A 23,200-nucleotide genomic window follows, 5' to 3' on the forward strand; every position below is an offset into this window, starting at 1 on the left:
CATAGGGATAGAGTTCCCGCTTCTTTCCGCTAATATTATCAGCACAAGATTCAATACACCCGGATCAGGCCCCTGCCCACAAAACTGGCCACGCCCCCAGGTTGGAATTGTGACTTTCCACCAATCGCGCTGGTTCAGGAAGGCTCTTTAAACTGGGTTCATTTTCTTAGCCGCACAGGCACTAGCTGAATAAATTCAATAGCTGAATAAATTCTTTTATAAGTATTTTCATAATCAAAAACTATATAATTTGCTGAGAAACTGACTAATGTACACCAATGAAAGTATTAAATAGGTCAGTAGAATTTTTTTTAAGTCCTTTTCAGTGATTTTAAATCGGGTTACTCATAGATGGAGGACTGGACACTCTCTTATTAAAAATGCTTATTTTTGGTGATTTTCAGCTATATTAATAAATAAAACTGCACCAGGTCACCACTCTTAAATACATCAAGGAATACTTTTTAATGGAAATAAAGAAGAAAAAAAGAAATGATTACGTTCTGTTACGCTGCCCGATTGAAGATCATTGAAGATTTTGCGTTTGTGATTATGCAAATTAATTTTAGCGGAAACTTGAACTGTAACCTAACCAGTGCAATTTCAAGTGCATTTTGGGTGCAATTTCCCGATTGCGCCCAAAGCGGAAATTCTACCTCATAAATCAGAGTCGATCAGGTCTTTTCCCCAGTGAAATGCTCACAGGGTTTTCATTGGAATCATTCACACAATCAGTAAATTGTTTCAATGACCCTAAAGGCTCCCTTCACTATAACCTGATTAACACTGGGCTCCAAAAACTTCATCGCTTGATTATGTGCAAATGTTTTAACCTGAACAAATAAATAAAGATGAACTGATTTTATGTTGGCGCTTCTGAAATCGATGTTTTCAACAGCTGAATGAATTCTAATACCTCACAATATTTCTAGACACAATAAAAAGCTATAAATTGTATAAGGGTGTGTGGAAGCCTCCTTGATGCTGATCAGAAAACAAATCAGAAGGAAAATTGCAATGAGCTAATCATTGAAGAACCCAAGTCAGACTTTAACTAGACTGTACCAGTGCACTAAGCATCTCTGACATCTACTTTGATTATGGAATGAGCCTCATTTGACATTGTGGCTGAAACAATCAGACCTCCCCCACTAACAGAAATCGTTTCACTTCTTGGGCTCAGTACTTCTTTAGCAAAGTTTATCTTTGGTGTCAGCTGCGAGTACATCTTCTTGTACAGAGATTTGTCAGTTATCACTGGTCTGTCAGGGATGTATAAAGCAAACACGATGGAGTACAAGTTATAGTCATAAGGGTTGGAGAACATTAGTGAAAACTGGTTATCTCCAAACCTATAGGTCAGTATCCCAACACTGCCACGCGCTGCACCTTTGGTCTTGACAAACGTGGCATCTCCTTTCCCCCCGGGGCTGATGATAGGTGGTGCTGGATTGTATACATGACCACTGTAGTTATAAGTCCTGTAAAAATAATGACATGTAGCGTATTAGAGAAGAGCTGAAACTCGGTTTATCCCAAGCTTCTCAAATCAACTCTCTGGCTTCCAGCAAAAGGCTTGGGATTGTGTCTTCTTCTTTGCCCTGAAAAATGGCTAAATGCCCTTATTTCATTCATTTTGGTCAACCCCAAATCAAAGTAGCTTGTCAGTACAGGTGAATTTGTACAGTATGAGTCTTAATAAACCAGCCAAATACAAACCACAACTTCTCCAAACAACCTCCTTCAGATTTGTTTTAACTTTGAGTTGAAGGCCTGCAGATTGCAACTCAGGCTAGAACCTAACACAGTCTCCTTTCATATCAGACTAGTGGGGGTGATTTTAACCCCACCTGCCCAGCGGAAAACGGGCGGACGGGCAGATGAAATTGCCCAGGTGACATAACTGCCAGAAAGCCGCCAGGAACTCACTGTTCCGAATTTTAACCTGCTCTACTCAGCAGGCAGCAAGGCGTTGGGCATATTTCAGGCATCCTTGGGGCGCACGGCATAGCCCTACGAAATTGGTCACTTTTGCCCCCATTTTCCACAATTCCTACCCCAATGTGTGTTAATGGAACAAAATGGCAGTATAATTCAGGAGTCAGGTCCCAATCTGAATGCTAAACTCACTAAAGGAAAGACAGAGACTACCTCTGGTATGTACAGATATAATATAACAGCAGCCCAGTGCAAGATTGCATTTAAAATTGCCGAAGTGACCCATTGAATGCAACTTTCAACCTTTTCAATGTTATGACAAAGTCACAGCTGCTACACGCATACTCATTGTATTCAAAATTAGCCGCCTGGGAAGTGGAGCTCTGTGCATTGCAAAACTCAGTTGGCAATGTAATTTGGGTCTGTTAGCTGCATATCACACTGACAGATAGTAAGAGCTACAAAAAGAGAGTATGAAAAGAAATTTGCAAGGGATATCAAAACCAATACGAAGAACTTTTATAATTATATTAGGAAAAAAAGGGTGGTCAGGAGCAGTGTTGGCCCCTTAAAAACTGAAAGTGGGGATATTGTCATTGACAATGGGGAAATGGCGGACATGTTGAATAATTACTTTGCTTCAGTATTTACAGTAGAAAAAGAGGATAGCATGCCGGAAATCCCAAGAAAACTAATATTGAATCGGGGACAGGGACTCAATTAAATTAACGTAAGTATAACAACATTATTGAAGAAAATAATAGCACTAAAGAGTGACAAATCCCCAGGACCAGATGGTTTCCATCCCACGGTTTTAAATGAAGTAGGTGAGCGCATTGCAGATGCCCTAACTATAATCTTTCAAAGTTCTCTCGATTCAGGAACCATCCCTCTAGATTGAAAAATTGCACATATCACTCTGCTTTTCAAGAAAGGAGAGAGAGGGAAACCAGGGAATTATAGACCAGAAAGCCTAACATCTGTTGTGGGGAAAGTGCTGGAGTCCATAATTAAGCATAGGGTGACTGAACACCTCGAGAATTTTCAGTTAATCAGAGAGAGCCAGCATGGATTTGTGAAAGGTAGGTCGTGCCTGACAAACCTGATTGAATTTTTTGAAGAGGTGACTAAAGTAGTGGACAGGGGAATGTCAATGGATGTTATTTATATGGGCTCCCAGAAGGCATTTGATAAGGTCCCACATAAGAGACTGTTAGCTAAGATAGAAGCCCATGGAATGGAGGGAAAAGTACGGACTTGGTTAGAAAGTTGGCTGAGTGAAAGGAGACAGAGAGTAAGGATAATGGGTAGGTACTCACATTGGCAGGATGTGACTAGTGGAGTTCCGCAGGGATCTGTCTTGAGGCCTAAATTATTCACAATATTTATTAACGACTTAGGTGAAGGCATAGAAAGTCTCATATCTAAGTTTGCTGATGACACAAAGATTGGTGGCATTGTAAGCAGTGTAGATGAAAACATAAAATTACAAAGGGATATTGATAGATTAGGTGAATGGGCAAAACTGTGGCAAATGGAATTCAATGTAGGCAAATGTGAGGTCATGCACTTTGGACCAAAAAAGCATAGAACAGGGTACTTCCTAAATGGTAAAAAGTTAAAAACAGTGGATGTCCAAAGGGTTCAGGTACATAGATCATTGAAGTGTCATGAACAGGTGCAGAAAATAATCAATAAGGCAAATGGAATGCTGGCCTTTATATCTCGAGGACTCGAGTACAAGGGGGCAGAAGTTATGCGGCAGCTATACAAAACCCTGGTTAGACCGCACCTGGAGTACTGTGAGCAGTTCTGGGCACTGCACCTTCGGAAGGACGTGTTGGCCTTGGAGGGAGTGCAGCGTAGGTTTACTAGAATGATACCCGGACTTCAAGGGATAAGTTACGAGGAGAGATTACACAAATTGGGGTTGCATTCTCTCGAGTTTCGAAGGTTAAGGGGTGATCTGATCGAAGTTTATAAGATATTAAGGGGAACAGATAGGGTGAATAGAGAGAAACTATTTCCGCTGGTTGGGGATTCTAGGAGTAGGGGGCACAGTCTAAAAATTAGAGCCAGACCTTTCATGAGTGAGATTAGAAAACACTTCTAGGGTGGTAGAAGTTTGGAACTCTCTTCCTCAAATGTCAATTGATGCTAGCTCAATTGCTAATTTTAAATCTGAGATAGATAGCTTTTTGCCAACCAAAGGTATTAAGGGATATGGGCCAAACGCAGGTATATGGAGTTAGATCACAGATCAGCCCTGATCTTATCAAATGGCGGAGCGGGCTCGAGGGGCTGAATGGCCTACTCCTGTTCCTATGTTCCTATGTACAGGTACCAGTTTATCAGTATTGTCAGCTTTTGTTGGGCTCTGATTCTTACATATGATATCTTGCAAGTTGATTACCATATTTACTCGAATACAGGCCACACTTTTTAACATAAGAGATCATTTTCAAATTTGGGTAAAGCTTATATATAAGTTATTAATAATGAATTGTTTTCCCAGGTGAGAGACGTGTGGTCTATAAGAAGATTCCGACTTATTTTTTTATATACTAAATGTCTCCCTTACAGCCTTCTTGTAAGTGTCAGATAGACTTCCAGTTACACCTACTTCCTGTCACACTTTAGCTGTCACACTTTATTGATTGGTTTAAAGTAAAACAGCAGCATATCAGAATTGAAGAGGCAAGGATCATAATATCAAAAGCAAGGAAAGCAGCTAGAAAAATGTGGCCCTGACAGCACATTTAGTGTCACATGGCATAACACGCCCAGTGATATGGAACCGTGTATCCTCCAACTCACCATGAGCAATATTTAGTCTTTCACAGAAATCATAGGACGAAAGACAGATTGGTGTCCTTCTCCCGTACCATTTTCAGTGTGGATTGGCTGGGCAGCTGAAGCCTGGGCCCTTTCACAGGCTGCCAGTGGTGTGGGGAGAGATGAGGCAGGCTCACTGTCATGTCTCTCAGTTTAGTTGGCGTGGAAGGAGGGGAGATTAGCTGGGTTAGGAGTGCTAAAGACTAATTCTTCAAAAAAATTACCAAGTTAACTGTTTTTTAAACTGACTATTGAGCGCCCGTGGTATTGCGTACAGACAACAAAAAACAACAGGGAAAATTTTGACTTTGTGCGATAGTGTAAAACGGTTGATAGCGAATCAGAAGCCTGTTTTACATCTCTCCTGATTTTCATTTCCAATGAAAGGAAGAAAGACTTGCATTTATATAGCACCTTTTTTGGCCTCAGGATGTCCCAAAGTGCTTTACAGCCAATGAAGTACTTTCACTGTTGTAATGAAGGAAATGCGGCAGCCAATTAATGCACAGTGAGGTCGCACAAACAGCAATGTGATGAATGACCAGATAATCTGGTTTAGTGATGTTGGTTGAGGGATAAATATTGGCCAGGACACTGGGGAGAACTCCCCTGCTCTTCTTCGAAACAGTGCCATGGGATCTTTACGTCCACTTGACAGAGCAGATGGTTTAACGTCCCATCGGAAAGATGGCACCTCCATTCCAGTGCAGCATCCCTCAGTACTGCACTGGAGTCACAGGCTAAGGCAAAGATCCTATATTGTTTTATTAACACCCACAAATTAAAAGGAATCTCAAGTCCTTGGCTATGTGATCAAGTTCGAAAAGAGAAAATAAATCCCCATGTTTTAGCCCTTGTCATAGGCAGGAATTTCAGCTGCTCACACCCTGGACTAAAATGTGCAAAGAGAGCTGGATCGAGAGAGAGAACCAGAGATCGAGGTGTCCAAATCTAAGTGCCCTCAAGGAATTGGAACTAACTCCTGAGACCTTTGCTCGTCTTCACAAACACTGAAGAGAACTGTAAGTGACTTCAGGAGGGCATCGGTAATTAGTAGATTGAGCAGATGTCGGATGAAATTTAATGTGAGTAAATCTGAGGTAATACATTTTGGGAGAAGAAAAAAGAACGGACATATACACTAAATGGTAAAATTTTAAAAAGAGTAGAGGAGACAGCCTCAGGGATTCTGATGCAAAAATCTTTAAGCTCTTAAAAAAAGCATATGGGATTCTAAGTTTTATAAATAGCTAGATAGAGTACAGAAGCAAAGACACAATGCTAAATCTGTGCAAATCTTTCGCTAAGCTGCAGTTAGAACCTTGTATCCAGTTTTGGGCGCCTTCGTTTAGATAGGATGTCAAGGCCATCTAGAGGGTGCAGAAGAGAGTCACTCAGATGATATCAGGAATGAAAGGCCCTAGTTATGAGGAGGGATTAGAGAAACTGGGGCTCTTTTCATTAGAACGAGGAAGATTGAGAGGAGAGCTGATAGAGGTGTTCAAAATTGTAAGTGGTCTTCATAAAGTGAATTGGGAAAAAGAACAATTTCCACTGGTTGGTGAGTTGGTGACTAGAAGGCAGACATTTAAGGCCATCACCAAAAGAACAAAAGGTGAGGGTAGGAATTTTTTTATGCAGTGGGTTGTTAGGAAATTGAATGCCCTGTCAGAAATAGTGGTAGAAATAGAATCCTTATATAATATATTAAAAATCATGGGCTCGATTTTAGGGTCGGGTTACCTGCGGGTTTCCAGCGGGGGGGCCCTGAAAACCCCGATCTCCGGTCACGTGACCGGATCGCGACGAAATCCCGGCCACTTCCGGGTACCGCGCTGACGTGCGGGGCTGCGCGCGCAAGCCCCGCTGGTGGGAATCCCGCAGGCAATTAAAGCCAGCGGGGTTCCACTTGAGAGTACTTAACTTGCTCGTTGTGGTCAGTTAATGAGCTGAAGCAGCTGTCAAAAGAGGAAGTGTGGGATTTTAGGTTCAAGGCAGTGAGTTTCCCACACTGGGGGAAACAGTCTCCATCCAACCAGGCGTGTTGCAGCCAGCAGCCTGTGGCAGGTGCCAAGGTGCGCTCCACGGGGGAGAGCCCTCACCCACACAGGAGGCCACCGCGTCACATAGGGCAACCCCTGCCCTCCACCACCCCCCGCCAAGCCAGAGGACAGACCGACACGAGACCGCAGCCCCAGTCCGAGGAACCACACACCTACCCTGCACAACCCCTCAGACCAACACCTGCCAGTTGGGTGGTGTGTGGACACCCTCGGAGGACGAAGAGCATGACCAGCACCAGCAGCCTCGCAGTCCACGCCGTCCGCCGCAGAGACGTGGATCCCCCCAACACGGTGTTGTTGCACGCCCACCTGCACAGCAGGAGGGAGGGCTACCGCAGAGAGAGACGCGTCGCAGAGGGCACTACCCTCGCCACAGGGTCCACAGACCGAGGCGCAGCTCCCCGGACCTCTCCGAGCAGCAGTGCACAGGGAGGCGCAGATTCGCTCGACATGTAGTCGTGGAGATCTGCAGCCTCTTTCATGCCGAGCTGCTCCTGGCTGGCCCCAGCACCAACTGCTTACCTGTCGCTGTCAAAGTCACCACTGCCCTCCACACCTTCTCCTCCGCTGCATCCTTCCAGGGTGCAGCCGGCTACACCGCCGATGTCTCTCAGTCGTCTGCGCGGACGAGCCCTGCAAATACACCTGCACCTACTCTGCAGTAACACGATGGGTGGCATCAGTGGTGGGTCCTCATAGTGATACCCAGGAGCGGGCATTATTGGACACAACGGACAGGATTCGCGGAGACATGGCAGTGGTGGTGTCAATATAATGTGTGCTGTTTGTTGCTCTGAAATTCAATATGGGTAACACCCATGACAAACCCTCAGACACCCTTGTGCACCCCCTTCATGCTGACGAGACGTTTGCCTTACGCTGCCTACTGCACATATGTGATGCATGCCCTGTGGCTGCAGCACAGGTGGTGGCAGGTTGAGTGAGGCTGGCCGTGAGGGAGATGCACGAGAGGGTGTGTATGGGATGGAGCAATGAGATTGTATGAGGAGTGGGTTGCGTGTTAGTGGCAGGGTGAGTACTGGCGAGGTGAGTAGGTGGAGGTAAGATGAGGACGGGGTGTGAGTGGGTATGAAGGGTGATGTGACAGAATAGTGTTGGCGGTGCCGAAGGAGATTTGGGGTGGGGGCAGTGTTGTGGCAGACGGAGTGTAGGGGAAAGACTTCGTGTTCTCACTGTGGCGGACCTACTGCGGTCATTGCAGCGCCTCCTGCACTGTATGCAGGTGGGCCATATGTTGGTGGCGCAGGTGACCCCCTCTGCCACCTCGAGCCAGGCCTTCTTGGTGGCAGAGGCAGGCCGCTTCCTCCCGCCTGCCGGGGGGAAGATCTGTGTCCTCCCCCTCCTCCTCACCCCATCTGATGATAGCTGGGGTGAGGCATCATTAAACTGGGAGCAGCCTTCCCCCTGGGCTGCTCCATGCTGCAATTTGTCCCATTGGTTGCAGCATCTGTCAGTGGAGGACTGCCCCTTTAACTAGAGAGCCTCCAGCTGACAGATCGTACTGCGCATGCGCAGCCCGACCGACGCGCAGGCCAGCGCCGTGGACCCCGGAGGAGCAGGTAATTGATTCCGATTAGTGTGCTGCCTGCTACGATCGCGTGGGCAACCCACTAATTTCGCCGTCCGCGTTTTCGACGCTCCCGGAGGACCACCCGCTGGGAACCCGCAGGCCTGCTAAATTCGAGCCCCATATTTCTGTGCACATTTCCTGTTTACTAAACCTTACTTCCTGTTGTCACATTTGTGTCAACTTTTCCCATTATAAGTTCCTATGTCCACATTGATAATTGAGACCACCTAGGTTAACTTGTCACACTGTAATTACAGCCTCTGCAGGTAGTGGCATTGCAATAACTGTTTGGTGTCCTAGCTCCTCAAGCCTGTACTGCAGAGAAACTACTAAGCTCTAACCAACTCCACTTCTCTGCTTCCCAAATTGCAGTAAGTTTTGCTATTTAACTATGAACAATGCTCAGCACTCTCACCTCTGAGTCAGAAGGCTGTGGGTTCAAGTCCCACTCCAGAGACTTGAGCATAAAATCCAGGCTGACACTCCAGTGCAGTACTGAGGGAGTGCTGCACTGTCAGAGGTGGCATCTTTCGGATGAGACATTAAAACGATGCCCTATCTGCCCTCTCAAGGGTGAAATTAAAAAGGAAATTAGGAAAGCAAAGAGAGGGCATGAAAAAATATTGGCAAGTAAAATTAAAGAAAACCCAAAGATGTTTTATAAATACATTAAGAGCAAGAGGATAACTAAGGAAAAAGTAGGGTCTATTAGAGACCAAAGAGGTAACCTGTGTGTGGAGGTGGAAGATGTGGGTATGGTTCTTAATGAATACTTTGCCTCTGTCTTCACAAAAGAAGGGGACGATGCAGGGATTGAAGTTAAGGAGGATGAGTGCGAAATATTGGATGGGATAAACATAGTGAGAGAGGAAATATTAAGGGAATCAGCATCTTTGAAAGTAGATAAATCACCAGGGCCGGATGAAATGTATCCCAGGCTGTTAAACGATCAAGGGAGGAAATGGCGGAGGCTCTGACCATCAATTTTCAATCCTCACTGGATACAGGCTTGGTGCCGGGGGATTGGAGGACTGCTATCGTTGTACCGTTGTTTAAAAAGGGAGCGAGGGATAGACCAAGTTATGACAGGCCAGTCAGTCTAACCTCGGTGGTGGGCAAATTATTGGAATCAATTCTGAGGGACAGGATAAACCGTCACTTAGAAAGGCACGGAGTAATCAAGGACAGTCAGCATGGATTTGTTAAGGGAAGGTCGTGTCTGACTAACTTGATTTAATTTTTTGAGGAGGTGACAAGGAGGGTCGATGAGGGTAGTGCATTTCATGTAGTCTACATGGATTTTAGCAAGGCTTTTGACAAGGTCTTACATGGCAGATTGATCAAAAAAGTACAAGCCCATGGGATCCAAGAGTAGCAAGTTGGATCCAAAATTGGCTCAGTAGCAGGAAGCAAAGGGTAATGGTCGACAGGTGTTTTTGTGACTGGAAGGCTGTTTCCAGTGGGGTTCCGCAGGGCTCAGTACTAGGTCCCTTGCTTTTTGTGGTATATATTAATGATTTTGACTTAAATGTAGGAGGCATGATCAAGGAGTTTGCAGATGATATAAAAATTGACCGTGTGGTTGATAGTGAGGAGGAAAGCTGCAGACTGCAGGAAGATATCAGTGGACTGGTTGGGTGGGCAGAAAAATGGCAAATGGAATTTAATCCGTAGAAGTGTGAGGTAAGACATTTCAGGAGGGCAAACAAGGTAAGGCAGTACTCAATAAATGGGAGGATACTGAAAGGTGTAGAAGAAGTGAGGGACCTTGGAGTGCATGTCCACAGATCCCTGAAAGTAGCAGGACAGGTAGATAAGGTGGTTAAGAAGGCATACGGGATACTTTCCTTTATTAGCTGAGGCATAGAATATAAGAGCAGGGAGGTTATGCTGAACTGTATAAAACACTGGTTAGGCCACAGCTTGAGTACTGTGTACAGTTCTGGTCACCACATTATAAGAAGGATGTAATTGCACTAGAGAATGTATAGAGGAGATTTACGAGGATGTTGCCTGGACTGGAGAATTTTAGCAATGAGGAAAGATTGGATAGGCTGGGGTTGTTCTCTTTGGAACAGAGGAGGCTGAGGGGAGATTTAATTGAGATGTAGAAAATTATGAGGGGTCGAAATAGAATGGATAGGAAGGGCCTATTTTCCTTAGCAGAGAGGTCAATAACCAGGGGGCATAGATTTAAAGTGAAACAGTAGAATAGATAAGGGAGAACCAGTGAATGTGGTTTATTTGAATTTTCAGAAGGCCTTTGATAAAGTCCCACTTAAGAGGTTAGTGTGCAAAATTAAAGCACGTGGGATTGGTGGTAATATATTGGCATGGATTGAAAATTGAGTAACAGACAGGAAACAGGGAGTAGGAATAAACGGGTCTTTTTTGGGAGTAGCAGGCGGTGACTAGTGGGGTACCGCAGGGATCAGTGCTTGGGCCCCAGCTATTCACAATATATATCAATGATTTGGATAAAGGAACCAAATGTAATATTTCCACGTTTGCTGACAACACAAAACTAGGTGGGATCGTGAGTTGTGAGGAGGATGCAAAGAGGCTTCAAGGCGATTTAGACAAGTTGAGTGAGTGGGCAAATACATGGCAGATGCAGTATAATGTGGATAAATGTGAAGTTATCCACTTCGGAAGGAAAAACAGAAAGGCAGAGTATTATTTAAATGGCGATAGATTGGGAAATGTTGATGTACAAAGGGACCTGGGTGTCCTTGTACACCAGTCACTGAAAGCAAACATGCAGGTGCAGCAAGCAGTTAGCAAGGCAAATGGTATGTTGGCCTTCATTATAAGAGGATTTGAGTACAGGAGCAAGGATGTCTTACTGCAGTTATACAGGGCCTTGGTGAGACCACACCTGGAGTATTGTGTGCAGTTTTGGTCTCCTTACCTAAGAAAGGATATACTCGCCATAGAGGGAGTGCAGCGAAGGTTCACCAGACTGATTCCTGGGATGGCAGGACTGTTGTATGAGGAAAGATTGGGTCGACTTGGCCTGTATTCACTCGAGTTTAGAAGAATGAGAGGGGATCTCATTGAAACATATAAAATTCTGACAGGGCTAGACGGACTGGAAGCAGGGAGGATGTTTCCCCTGGCTGGGGGGTCCAGAACAAGGGGTCACAGTCTCAGGATATGGGGTAGGACATTTAAGACTGAGAAGAGGAGAAATTTCTTCATTCAGAGGGTGGTGAACCTGTGGAATTTTCTACCATAGAAGGCTGTGGAGGCCAAGTCACTGAATATATTTAAGAAGAAGCTAGATAGATTTCTAGACACAAAAGGCATCAAGGGGTATGGGGAGAGAGCGGGAATAAGGTATTGAGATAGAGGATCAGCCATGATCACATTGAATAGCGGAGCAGGCTCGAAGGGCCACATGGCCTACTCCTGTTCCTATTTTCTATGTTTCTATGATTGGTAGAAGGATTAGAGGGGAACTGAGGAAAAGTTTTTTCACCCAGAGGGTGGTGGAGGTCTGGAACTCACTGCCTGAAAGGGTGGTAGAGGCAGGAACCCTCAACTCATTGAAAAAGTACCTGGATGCGTACCTGAAGTGCCGTGACCTACAAGGCTATGGACCAAGTGCTGGAAAGTGGGATTAGGCTGGGTGGCTCATTTTTGGCTGGTATGGACATGATGCGCTGAATGGCCTTCTTCTGTGCTGTAAATTTTTTATGATTCTATGATGTAAAAGACTCCATGGCACTATTTTGAAGAAGAGCAGGGGAGTTCTCCCCGGTGTCCTGGCCAATATTTATCCCTCAACCAACATCACCAAAAAACAGATTATCTGGTCATTATCACATTGCTCTTTGTGGGATCTTGCTGTGCACAAATCAGCTGCCACGTTTTCCTACAGTACAACAGTGACTACATTTCAAAAAGTGCATCATTGACTGTAAAGAGCTTTGGAACATCCCGAGGTCATGAAAGGCTCTCTATAAATGTTTCTTCTTCTTTCCTACATCTGGAATTTCCCCAGGGGTTCTCCTGATCTCTGGCTGCAAGTTCAGCAGAAGACCAGTGGAAACCCTAGAGAAATGCCTAAGTCATCTCTCCTCAGTTTCCTCCGATCCTCCATTAAAGTTATGGCGAGAGATCAGGGAATCCCTGCAAAAATTCCACCACGTAATATTAAAGTATTATTTTTAAAAAAGGAGAAATTGTATGAATTTAAAATGAGGATTTAATTATGTCTGCATACCCTGATCTAATTATACCTCACCTCTGATCCGTTTCGTTTGAAGGCTACACTTGGGTCTTGGCCTTCCATGTGCAACACCACAGAAGATCGACTTAGTAACTTTTAAAAGTGGATAAGTATTTGAAAAAGAAAAATTTACAAGGTGTGGGGAAAGGGCTGGGGAATAAGACTGGGGATAGTTCCTTCAGAGAGCTGGCATAAGCAAGATGGGCCGATTAGTCTCCGTCTGTGTTTGTATGATTTTATCACAAGATAGGTTTGAATGAAGAAGGCTGTTCAGCCCAGTTGAGGGTCAAGTCCCTGCTGAGACACTCTCCGCACACAGTGGTGCTCGCAGGGAGCACTGGTTGGGAAAATACGGGCCCACAGCAATTTCCTATGAGCAGCGCTCCACACCTGGGCCTCCCAATCAGAGAAGCAGGCCCTTGACGTCGTCCTTCCAGAATATCAATCTCACCGTCTTCTCGTTACATCGTCCAGTTATTTCTTAAATAAGCCTCAATGTTCTGCCTCAACCAGCCTTCCCGGAAACCTCATTCGTCCGTTGTGAATGAATACTCCGTGAAATCTTTCCTAAATTAGTCCTTCACAACCCTGAACCTATGCCCTTTTTTTCTTTCTCCTGGTATTTTCGAGAGTAATATTTTAGGTTTACTTTCTCATTAAGTACCTTACATACCTTTGTTAAGTCCCATTTGAGACATTTACTTTCAAAGCTGAAAAGCCTTAGATATCAAATCATTCATCATAGCCTTTCGCACTGACACTGGAGATCAGTCTTGTTACTGTCCTCCACTCTGCCGCTAGAGATTGGCTGGTCTCCTACATGAGGTTCAGCTGTATTGAATGGGGAGATGTGGAGCCAAGGCTGCGATGTCCAGAGCAACCAGAATGATTGAGGGGATGGAGGGATTGGATTAGGAGGAGCAATTATGTAAATTGGGCACGTTCTCACTGGAAAAGAGAAGGTTGAGAGGTGATGTGATTTTTAGGATTCCAAAGGGACTAGATAATGACTAAAGACCATGACAGCTATTTCAGCTTGTCCAGAACACTGGAATCATAGAATCATAGAATGGTTACAGGGCAGAAGGAGGCCATTAGGCCAATCGAGCCCATGCCGGCTCTTTGTAAGAGCAATCCAGTTAGTCCCAATCTCCCGCTCTTTCCCCGTAGCCCTGCAAATTTTTTCCCCTCAAGTATTTATACAATTCCTTTTTGGAAACCACGATTGAATCTACTTCCACCACCCTTACAGGCAGCGCATTCCAGATCTTAACTACTCGCTGTTTAAAAAGTTTTTCTTCATGTTGCCTTTGGTTCTTTTGCCAATCACCTTGAATCTGTGTCCTCTGATTTTTGACCCTTCCGCCAATGGGAACAGTTTCTCTTTATTTACATTATCTAAAACCGTCATGATTTTGAACACTTCTATCAAATCTCCTCTCAACTTTCTCTGCTCTAAGGAGAACAACTCCAGCTTCTCCAATCTAACCACGTAACTGAAGTCCTTCATCCCTGGAACTATTCTAGTAAATCTTTTCTGCACCCTCTCTGAGGCCTTCACATCCTTCCTGAAGTGCGGTGCCCAGAATTGGACACAATGCTCCAGCTGTATCTGAACTAGTGTTTTATAAAGGTTCAACATAACTTCCTTGCTTTTGTACTCTATGCCTCAATGCATAAATGATGTGGAGATGCCGGTGATGGACATAAAGACTGGGATCCTGTATGCTTTTTTAACCACTTTCTCAACCTATCCTGCCACCTTCAAAGATTTGTGTACATATACCCCCAAGTCTCTCTGTTCCTGCACCCCCTTTAGAATTGTACCATTTAGTTTATATTGCCTCTCCTCATTCTTCCTGCCAAAATGTATCACTTTGCATTTCTCTGCGTTAAATTTCATCTGCCATGTTTTCCCCCATTCCACCAGCCTGTCAATGTCCTCTTGAAGTCTATCACTATCCTCCTCACTGTTTACAACACTTCCAAGTTAATCTGCAAATTTTGAAATTGTGCCCTTTATACCCAAGTCCAAGTCATTAATATATATCAAAAAAGCAGTGGTCCTAGTACCGACCCATGAGGAACACCACAGTATACCTTCCTCCAGTCCGAAAAACAACCGTTTACCACCCTCTGTTTCCTGTCACTTAGCGAATTTTGTATCCATGCTGCCACTGCCCCTTTTAATCCATGGGTTTTATTTTGCTGACAAGCCTATAATGTGGCATTTTATCAAACGCCTTTTGAAAGTCCATGTACACAACAATCGCATTGCCCTCATCAGCCCTCTCTGTTACCTCATCAAAAAACTCAATCAAGTTAGATAAACACGATTTGCCTGTAACAAATCCGCGCTGGCTTTCCTTTATTAATCCACACTTGTCCAAGTGGCTATTAATTTTGTCCCGGATTATCGTTTCTAAAAGCTTCCCCACCACCGAGGTTAAACTGACTGGCCTATAGTTGCCGAGTTTATCCTTATACCCTTTTTTGAACAATTCTCCAGTTGGAAGACATGCCTGTGCTTGAAAGGGGATGAATTCAAAACAAATCTGTGGAAACATTATTTCAGTGAGCGAGTGGTCAATCTATGGAACAGTCTCCTTAGGGAGATGGTGGGAGCAGTTGGTATTGATTCATTCAAATGCAAATTAGATAGGTTTCTTTCAGAAAATAATATTTTGACATACAGTATATGAGTAATTTGAGACATGATATGTGGTAAGTGTCGCATATTTGGGAGGAACAGAGGAACAGGTGACTTTGGACCAAAGCTCTCCACCGCTGGGGGTTTCTCTGGCATCATGTCTGGGTCTGTTGTAGACTAATTGATAGAGATTGATCGCTATGATTAGTCAACAACTCCATTATCATTGTATCATGCAACTACCAAGATAGTAAAAAGCGAACTAGATGGATCTTGGTCTTGTTTTGTCTACCAATTCCTATTACATAGAATTACATAGAATGTACAGCACAGAAACAGGCCAATTGGCCCAACAGGTCCATGCCGGTGTTTATGCTCCACACGAGCCTCCTCTCTTCCTACTTCATCTAACCCTATCAACATATCCTTCTATACCTTTCTCCCTCATGTGTTTATCTAGCTTCCCCTTAAATGCACCTATGCTAGTTGCCTCAACTACTCCTTGTGCTAGCGAGTTCCATATTCTGACCACTCTCTGGTTAAAGAAGTTTCTCCTGAATTCCCCATTGGATTTATTAGTGACCATCTTATGTTTATGGCCCCTAGTTCTGGTCTCCCCTGAAAGTGGAAACATCTTCTCTACGTCTACTCTATCAAACTCTTTCATAATCTTAAAGTCCTCTATCAGGTCATCTCTCAATCTTCTCTTTTCTAGAGAAAGGAGCCCCAGCCTGTTCAATCTTTCCTGATAGGTATAACCTCTCAGTTCTAGTATCATCTTAGTAAATCTTTTTTGCACCTTCTCCAGTGCCTCTATATCCTTTTTATAATATGGAGACTAGAACTGTTCACAGTGCACCAAGTATACTCTAATCCAGGTTCGATACATGTTTAACATAACTTCTCTGCTTTTCAATCCTATCCCTCTAGAAATGAACCCCAGTGGTTGGTTTGCTTTTTTATGGCCTTATTAACCTGCATCGCTACTTTTAGTGATTTGTGTATCTGTACCCCCAGATCCCTCTGCTCCTCCACCCCATTTAGACTCTTATTTTCCAAAGAGTTTGTGGCATCCTTATTCTTCCTACCAAAATGTAATACCTCACACTTATCTATATTAAAATTAATTTGCCAATTACACGCCCATTCTGCAAGTTTATTAATGTTTTCCTGTATTTTGTCGCAGCCCACCTCAGTATTGACTATGTTCCCCAATTTGGTGTCGTTCGCAAATTTTGAAATTGTACTTCCAATTCCCAGTGCCCCCGGCACTGATCCTTGTGGAACACCACTTTCCATCTTTTGCCAGTCTGAGTAACTACCTTTAACCCCTTCCCTCTGTTTTCTGTTTGTAGCCATCTTGCTATCCATTCTGCTACTTGTCCCCTGACTCCACATGTGTCTACTATGTGGTACATTATTGAAAATCCAAATATATTACATCAACTCCATTACCCTTGTCTACCCATTCTGTTATTTCTTCAAAGAGGTCAAGCATGGGGAGGTTCACCAGTAATGTGGGTGGGGGGGGGGGTTAAACTAATTTGGCTGGGGGATGGGCACCAGGATAGCATTGGAAAGGGGAACCAAGGGACACAAAGGATCAGGAGAGAAGGAAAGCCGTAGAGTAAGAAATAATAAGGTGTTAGGTGGGGTCAGACCAAGATAGAGTACAACAAAGTCTAAGACGGGTTTGCGATGCATGTGTGTGACTGCATGAAGCTTGGCAAACAAGGTTGGTGAGCTGCAGGCGCAAATAGCCACATGGGAATACGATATTGTGGCGATAGTGGAAACCTGGCTCAAAAAAGGGCAGGATTGGGTACTAAATATTCCTGGGTACAAGGTGTTCAAGAAAGATAGGGAAGGAAAGAAAGGAGGGGGGTGGCAGTATTGATTAAGGAGAATATTGCTGTGCTGGAGAGAGAGGATGTTCTGGAGGGGTCAAGGACAGAATCTATTTGGTTAGAGTTAAGGAATAATAGAGGCACCATTACACTACTGGGAGTATTCTATAGGCCACCAACTAATGAGAAGGATATAGAGGAGCAAACTTGCAGGGAAATTACAGAGAGGTGCAAAAGCCATAGAGTAGTGATAATGGGGAATTTCAACTATCCTAATAAAGACTGGGATAACAATAATATAGGGAGCAAAGAGGGGGAGGAATTTTTGAAGTGTGTTCAGGAAAACTTTCTTGACCAGTACATTTCCAGCCCAATGAGGAAGGAGGCATTGCTGGATTTGGTTCTGGGGAATGAGGCGGGCCAAGTGGAGCAAATGTCAGTGGGGCAATATTTAGGGAACAGCGATCATAGTACCAAAAGGTTTAGAATAGCTATGGAAAAGGACACTGAGCACTCTAAAGTGAAATTACTCAATTGGAGGAGGGCCAATTTCAGTGGGATGAGAACAGATCTGGCCCGGATAAATTGGAATCAAAGATTGGCAGGCAAAACTGTAATTGAACAGTGGGCGGCCTTTAAAGAGGAGATGATTCAGGTACAGACAAGGCAGATTCCAATGATGGAGAAAGGTAGGGCAACTAAAGCCAGAGCTCCCTGGATGACAAAGGAGATAGAGATTAAGATGAAGCAGAAAAAAGCGGCATATGACAGATGTCAGGTTGATAACACAAGTGAGAACCAGGCTGAATATGGAAAGTTCAGAGGGGAAGTGAAAAAGGAAATAAAAGGGGCAAAGAAAGAGTATGAGAATAGACCACCGGACAACATAAAAGGGAATCCAAAAGTCTTCTACAGACATGTTAACAGTAAACGGGTAGTAAGAGGAGGGTGGGGCCAATTAGGGACCATAAAGGAGATCGACTTATGGAGGCAGTGGGCATGGCTGAGGTTCTAAATGAGTACTTTGCTACGGTATTTACCAAGGAAGAAGATGCTGCCAGAGTCTCGGTAAAGGAAGATACAGTTAAGATACTGGATGGGCTAAAAATTGAGAAAGAAGAGGTGCTAGAAAGGCTAGCTGTAATTAAAATAGATAATTCACCCGGTCCGGATGGGATGCACCGTAGGATGCTGAGGGAAGTAAGGGGGGAAATTGCACAGGTACTGGCCATAATCTTCCAGACATCCGTAGATACGGGGATGGTGCCAGAGGACTGGAGAATTGCAAATGTTACACCCTTGTTCAAAAAAGAGTGTAAGGATAAAGCCAGCAACTATAGGCCAGTCAGTTTAACCTCGGTGGTGGGGAAACCTTTGGAAACGATAATTCGGGACAGAATTAACAGTCACTTGGATGAGTGTGGATTGATTAGGGAAAGCCAGCACGGATTTGTTAAAGGCAAATCGTGTTTAACCAACTTGATAGAGTTTTTTGATGAGATAACAGAGAGGGTAGATGAGGGCAATGCAGTTGATGTGGTGTATATGGATTTTCAAAAAGCGTTTGATAAAGTGCCACATGGTAGGCTTGCTATTCAGATTGCGGCCCATGGAATAAAGGGGGCAATAGCAACATGCATACAGAATTGGCTAAATGACAGGAAACAGAGAGTAGTGGTGAATGATTGTTTTTCGGACTGGAGGGAGGTGTGCAGTGGTGTTCCCCAGGGGTCGATGCTGGGACCACTGCTTTTCTTGATATATATTAATGACTTGGATTTGGGAGTACAGGGCACAATTTCAAAATTTGCAGATGACACAAAACTTGGAAGGGTAGTGAAGAGTGTGGAGGGTAGTGATAGACTTCAAGAGGATAGAGACACGCTGATGGCATGGGCGGACACCTTGCAGATGAAGTTTAATGCGGAAAAAAGCGAGGTAATGCATTCCAGTGGGAAAAATAAAGAGAGTCAATATAAACTGGAGGGCACAATTCTAAAAAGGGTGGAGGAACAGAGGGATCTGGGGGTATATGTGCACAAATCATTGAAGGTGGATGGGTAGGTTGAGAAAGTGGTTAAAAAAGCATACGGGTCCTGAGCTTTATAAATAAAGGCATAGAGTACAAAAGCAAGGAAGTCATGATGAACCTTTATAAAACACTGGTTCGGCCACAACTGGAACATTGAGTCCAGTTCTGGGCACCGCACTTTAGGAAGGATGTAAAGGCCTTAGAGAGGGTGCAGAAGAGATTTACTAGAATGATTCTAGTAAATTCAGGGATGAGGGACTTAAATTACGTGGATCGACTGGAGAAGCTGGGATTGTTCTCCTTGGAACAAAGAAGGGTCTACTCAGAGTAGATAGAGAGAAACTGTTCCCATTGGCGGAAGGGTCAAGAACCAGAGGGCATAGAGTTAAGGTGATTGGCAAAAGAACCAAAGGTGACATGAGGAAAAACATTTTTACACAGCGAGTGGTTAGGATCTGGAATGCACTGCCCGAGGGGGTGGTGGAGGCAGATTCAGTCATGGCCTTCAAAACTGAACTGGATAAGTACTTGAAAGGAAAAAATGGGCAGGGCTACGGGGATAGGGCGGGGGAGTGGGACTAGCTGGATTCCTTGTGCATAGAGCCAGCGTGGACTCGATGGGCTGAATGGCCTCCTTCCGTGCAGTAACCTTTCCATGGTTCTATGACTTTCCCTTTTGAAATCTGTGCTGCCTACTCTTTATTATATTTTCAGTTTTTAGATGCTTTTCTATTGCATCTTTGAGTGAAGATTCCATTATCTTTCCTACCATCGACGTTAAGCTCATTGGTTGATAGTTCCCTGGACTTGTCTATCTCCCTTTTTAAATATAGGAATCACATCTGCTGTTCGCCAGTCCTCTGCCACTATTCCCTTTACTAATTAATTTTTATATCTATGTAATAGTGCCGCTGCTTTCTTTTCCCTAACTACTTTTAATATGTGCGAATGCAATCCATCCGGACCAGGGGTTTTACCCTCTCTAAGTTTGATTAGTTTGTCAATTATCTCCACCTTTCTATCTTTTTGATCTCTTCTTCTAATGTCATGCCCACCATGTTAGTCTCCCTGGTAAATACTGAGGCAAAGTCATGATTTAACATTTCTGCCATTTCGCTGTCATTACCTGTGAGTTTATCGTGTTTATCCCTTAGTGGCCCTATCCCTATCCTGATTTTTCTTTTCTTATTTATGTGCCTGTAGAATACTTCACTATTTCTTTTTATATTCCTTGATAATTTGATTTTGTAGTTTCCCTTTGCCTTCCTAGTTTTTTTTACTTCTTTCCTGACCTCTTTGTATTCCCATTTGTCATTCTCTCCTTTGTTGTCTACATACTTAGTGTATGCCTTTTTCTTTAAGTTCAATTTTGCACTTATTTCTTTATTCCCTCCCTAAACCTCTCAGCCTCTCTATCTCTCTCTTTCCCCTTTAAGAGGCTCCTTAAAACTTACCTCTTTGACCAAGCTTTTGGTCACCTGTCCTAATATCTCCTTATGTGGCTCGGAGTCAAATTTTGTTTGATAATCGCTCCTGTGAAGCATCTTGGGATGTTTTATTACATTAAAGGTGCTATATAAATGCAAGTTGTTGTTGTTATTCAACCATGGTGTGTCATTGCTGGCCAGCTTGTTCTTGCTTTTTAGGGGGATATATTTCTCCTGGACTCTATTGACCACTGTTTTAAAAGTGATCTCCCAGCAGGAATTGAAGAAAAGACAGAGGAAGACTGATGCCTGAGCAGCTGACTACAGGGGGCACTGGCAACATCTGGGAGCAGGCAGTGCACCCCCACACATTCTGTCTCCCAGGCAGATGAAGGAAGGGAGAAAATGCAGAAAAAAGGGAAGGGTACGCAAGAATACCCCATTAAAAAAAACTTGTATAACAGTAGTTTTATGATCAGTGGCGTACACAGAGGACGGGACCCCACATTAAATTATGCGAACTATAGATACAAGAAGAATTTCCTACAAAGCCCAACACATGACCACAAAGGAAAAGAGAGCTCTATTTATTGAGACTGGAGCTCCCCAGGTTGAACATTCACTGACTAGGCTCAAAGATTAAGAGTGGTCTGGGGGTACAGGTGGAACTGTACCCCAGCATGAGTCAGCACCTTCAGGAGACAAAATTGCAGCTGAGGCGGGAAGGGGGCATGGGGGTTGAGGAGAACTGCACATTTCAATTATCCCTGTCATTGATTTACTCAAAGCTACACTCCATTAGTTAATGAATTGTACTGGAAATGTTTCATTACACTGTAGGAGGAATCAGTGCTTTGGTTTGCCTGAGGCAGCATGTGATCGGCCTGCCAGAGAAACACTTAACATATTGAGCTGCTCTTACATCTCCAAAAGATGATTAGTTACTCCAGTGTTTATTCACCAATACTAATGCACTACTAATATAAACAAGATATTTAGCCATGTCCTTCTCTGTTGGATTCCCCACACCTCATACCAACCCCAGCTGTGAGGCAAGGTATCAGCCTGCTCCTGTACCTGGATTAATGCCAGGTAACAGCTGGGCACTGAGAGGTGAATGAGAGAAACCCCATCTTATGCTGATTCCAATTCAACAACAACAACTTGCATTTATATAGCACCTATAACATAGTAAAACATCCCAAGGCTCTTCACAGGAGCATCATCAGGCAAAATTTGACACCGAGCCACATAAGGAGATATTAGGACAGATGCTCGTTCAAAGAGGTAGGTTTTAAGGAGCAACTTAAAGGAGGAGACAGAGGTGGAGAGGTTTAGGGAGGGAATTCCAGAGCTTAGGACCTAGGTAGCTGAAGGCACGGCCGCCAGTGGTGGAGTGATGAAAATCGGGGATGCTCAAGAGGCCAGAATTAGAGGAGCGCAGAGTTCTCGGAGGGTTGTAGGGCTGGAGGAGGTTACAGAGATAGCAAGGGGGCGAGGCCATGGAGGGAATTTTTAATTCGAGGCGTCGCTGGAACGGGAGCCAATGTAGATCAGTGAGCATAGGAGTGATTGGTGAACGGGACTTGGTGTAAGTTAGGGTATAGGCAGCAGACTTTAGGATGAGCTCAAGTTTACGGAGGATGGTAGGAGGGAGGCCGGCAAGGAGAGCATTGGAATAGTCGAGTCCAGAGGTGAGAAAGGCATGGATTAGGGTTTCAGCAGCAGATGGGCTGAGACAGGGATGGAGCTGGCGATGTTACGGAGGTGCAAGTGGGCGGCCTGCTGCCTTTACGTCAGAAAGTACCAGCCCCGGCCGGGTGCCTCTATCTGGTGGCATGGCCCAGTCATGAGTGCAGTGTCATGCCCTCCCACTCAGTGGCACACCCCATTCACACTCCAGCATGCACAATTGCGTCCAGCGTAGGCTTTAATATAAAATTAATACAAAATGCTTCCATCATTTACATGCTGATACGTGCGATCAGAAAGGGAGAAAGCAGTGTAGCGTCTTTGAATACTTACGCAGCTTCAGTCAGAATTTTATCTTTGCTGTTGTTCTCGATTTGAACTTCAACAGTTCTCTCAGATAAAGGCTGTTTTGCCAAGCCTTTACTCTGGAATGCCATCCTGTTAGAACAGGTCAAAACAGATTCATTCAACACTATGAATTCACAATAGAAATGGCAACTTCAGCAATAATCAAAAATAAATATTTGTTTAACATACTCTTGAGTGCACGTAACGTGTCTGCCTCAGAGGTACCCTGTCCCTTCTGTTCTCCGTGTTCACAACCTTTACTATTTTAGGGCTCTGCTTAAATAGAACCAGTGAAGGAGAACCCGGACATCAAATTCTCCTCTGTGTCAAGCTGATAAAAAAGGAACTCCTACTGAGTATTGGATCTTGCCAAATATGTATCTAATTTCTCTCTAAATTCTGCTTCTATTAGGATCATGCCTGGGCCAGGATCTCAGTGTGTTCCCCATTAACACGGAACGTTGAGAACTTGTTTTGTTACAAGCCATACAGATCAGTCATTTGAGTAATTTTGAACTGACGTAAAAAGAAACAACATATGCG

At 44.1% G+C, this 23,200-nt stretch overlaps 1 protein-coding gene across 2 annotated transcripts; it reads right to left on the reverse strand.

The window, feature by feature from the left end:
• Positions 1-1,018: 1,018 nt before the first annotated feature.
• On the reverse strand, positions 1,019-22,918 carry LOC137344675 (DELTA-thalatoxin-Avl1a-like). 2 transcript variants are annotated; one of them, XM_068007802.1, is made up of 4 exons: positions 22,847-22,918; positions 22,643-22,747; positions 3,258-3,305; positions 1,019-1,481 (listed from the first exon to the last, which is right to left on the reverse strand). In XM_068007802.1, exons 2-4 carry the CDS (start codon positions 22,744-22,746, stop codon positions 1,073-1,075), a joined length of 561 nt encoding a protein of 186 aa, XP_067863903.1. In that variant the 5' UTR covers position 22,747; positions 22,847-22,918; the 3' UTR covers positions 1,019-1,072. The 2 variants fall into 2 exon arrangements, with proteins under 2 accessions (XP_067863903.1, XP_067863904.1); XM_068007803.1 differs by lacking the exon at positions 3,258-3,305.
• Positions 22,919-23,200: the final 282 nt, after the last annotated feature.

The sequence above is a fragment of the Heptranchias perlo genome, chromosome 27 (assembly GCF_035084215.1).
Source record: "Heptranchias perlo isolate sHepPer1 chromosome 27, sHepPer1.hap1, whole genome shotgun sequence".
Classification (NCBI taxonomy): domain Eukaryota; kingdom Metazoa; phylum Chordata; class Chondrichthyes; order Hexanchiformes; family Hexanchidae; genus Heptranchias; species Heptranchias perlo.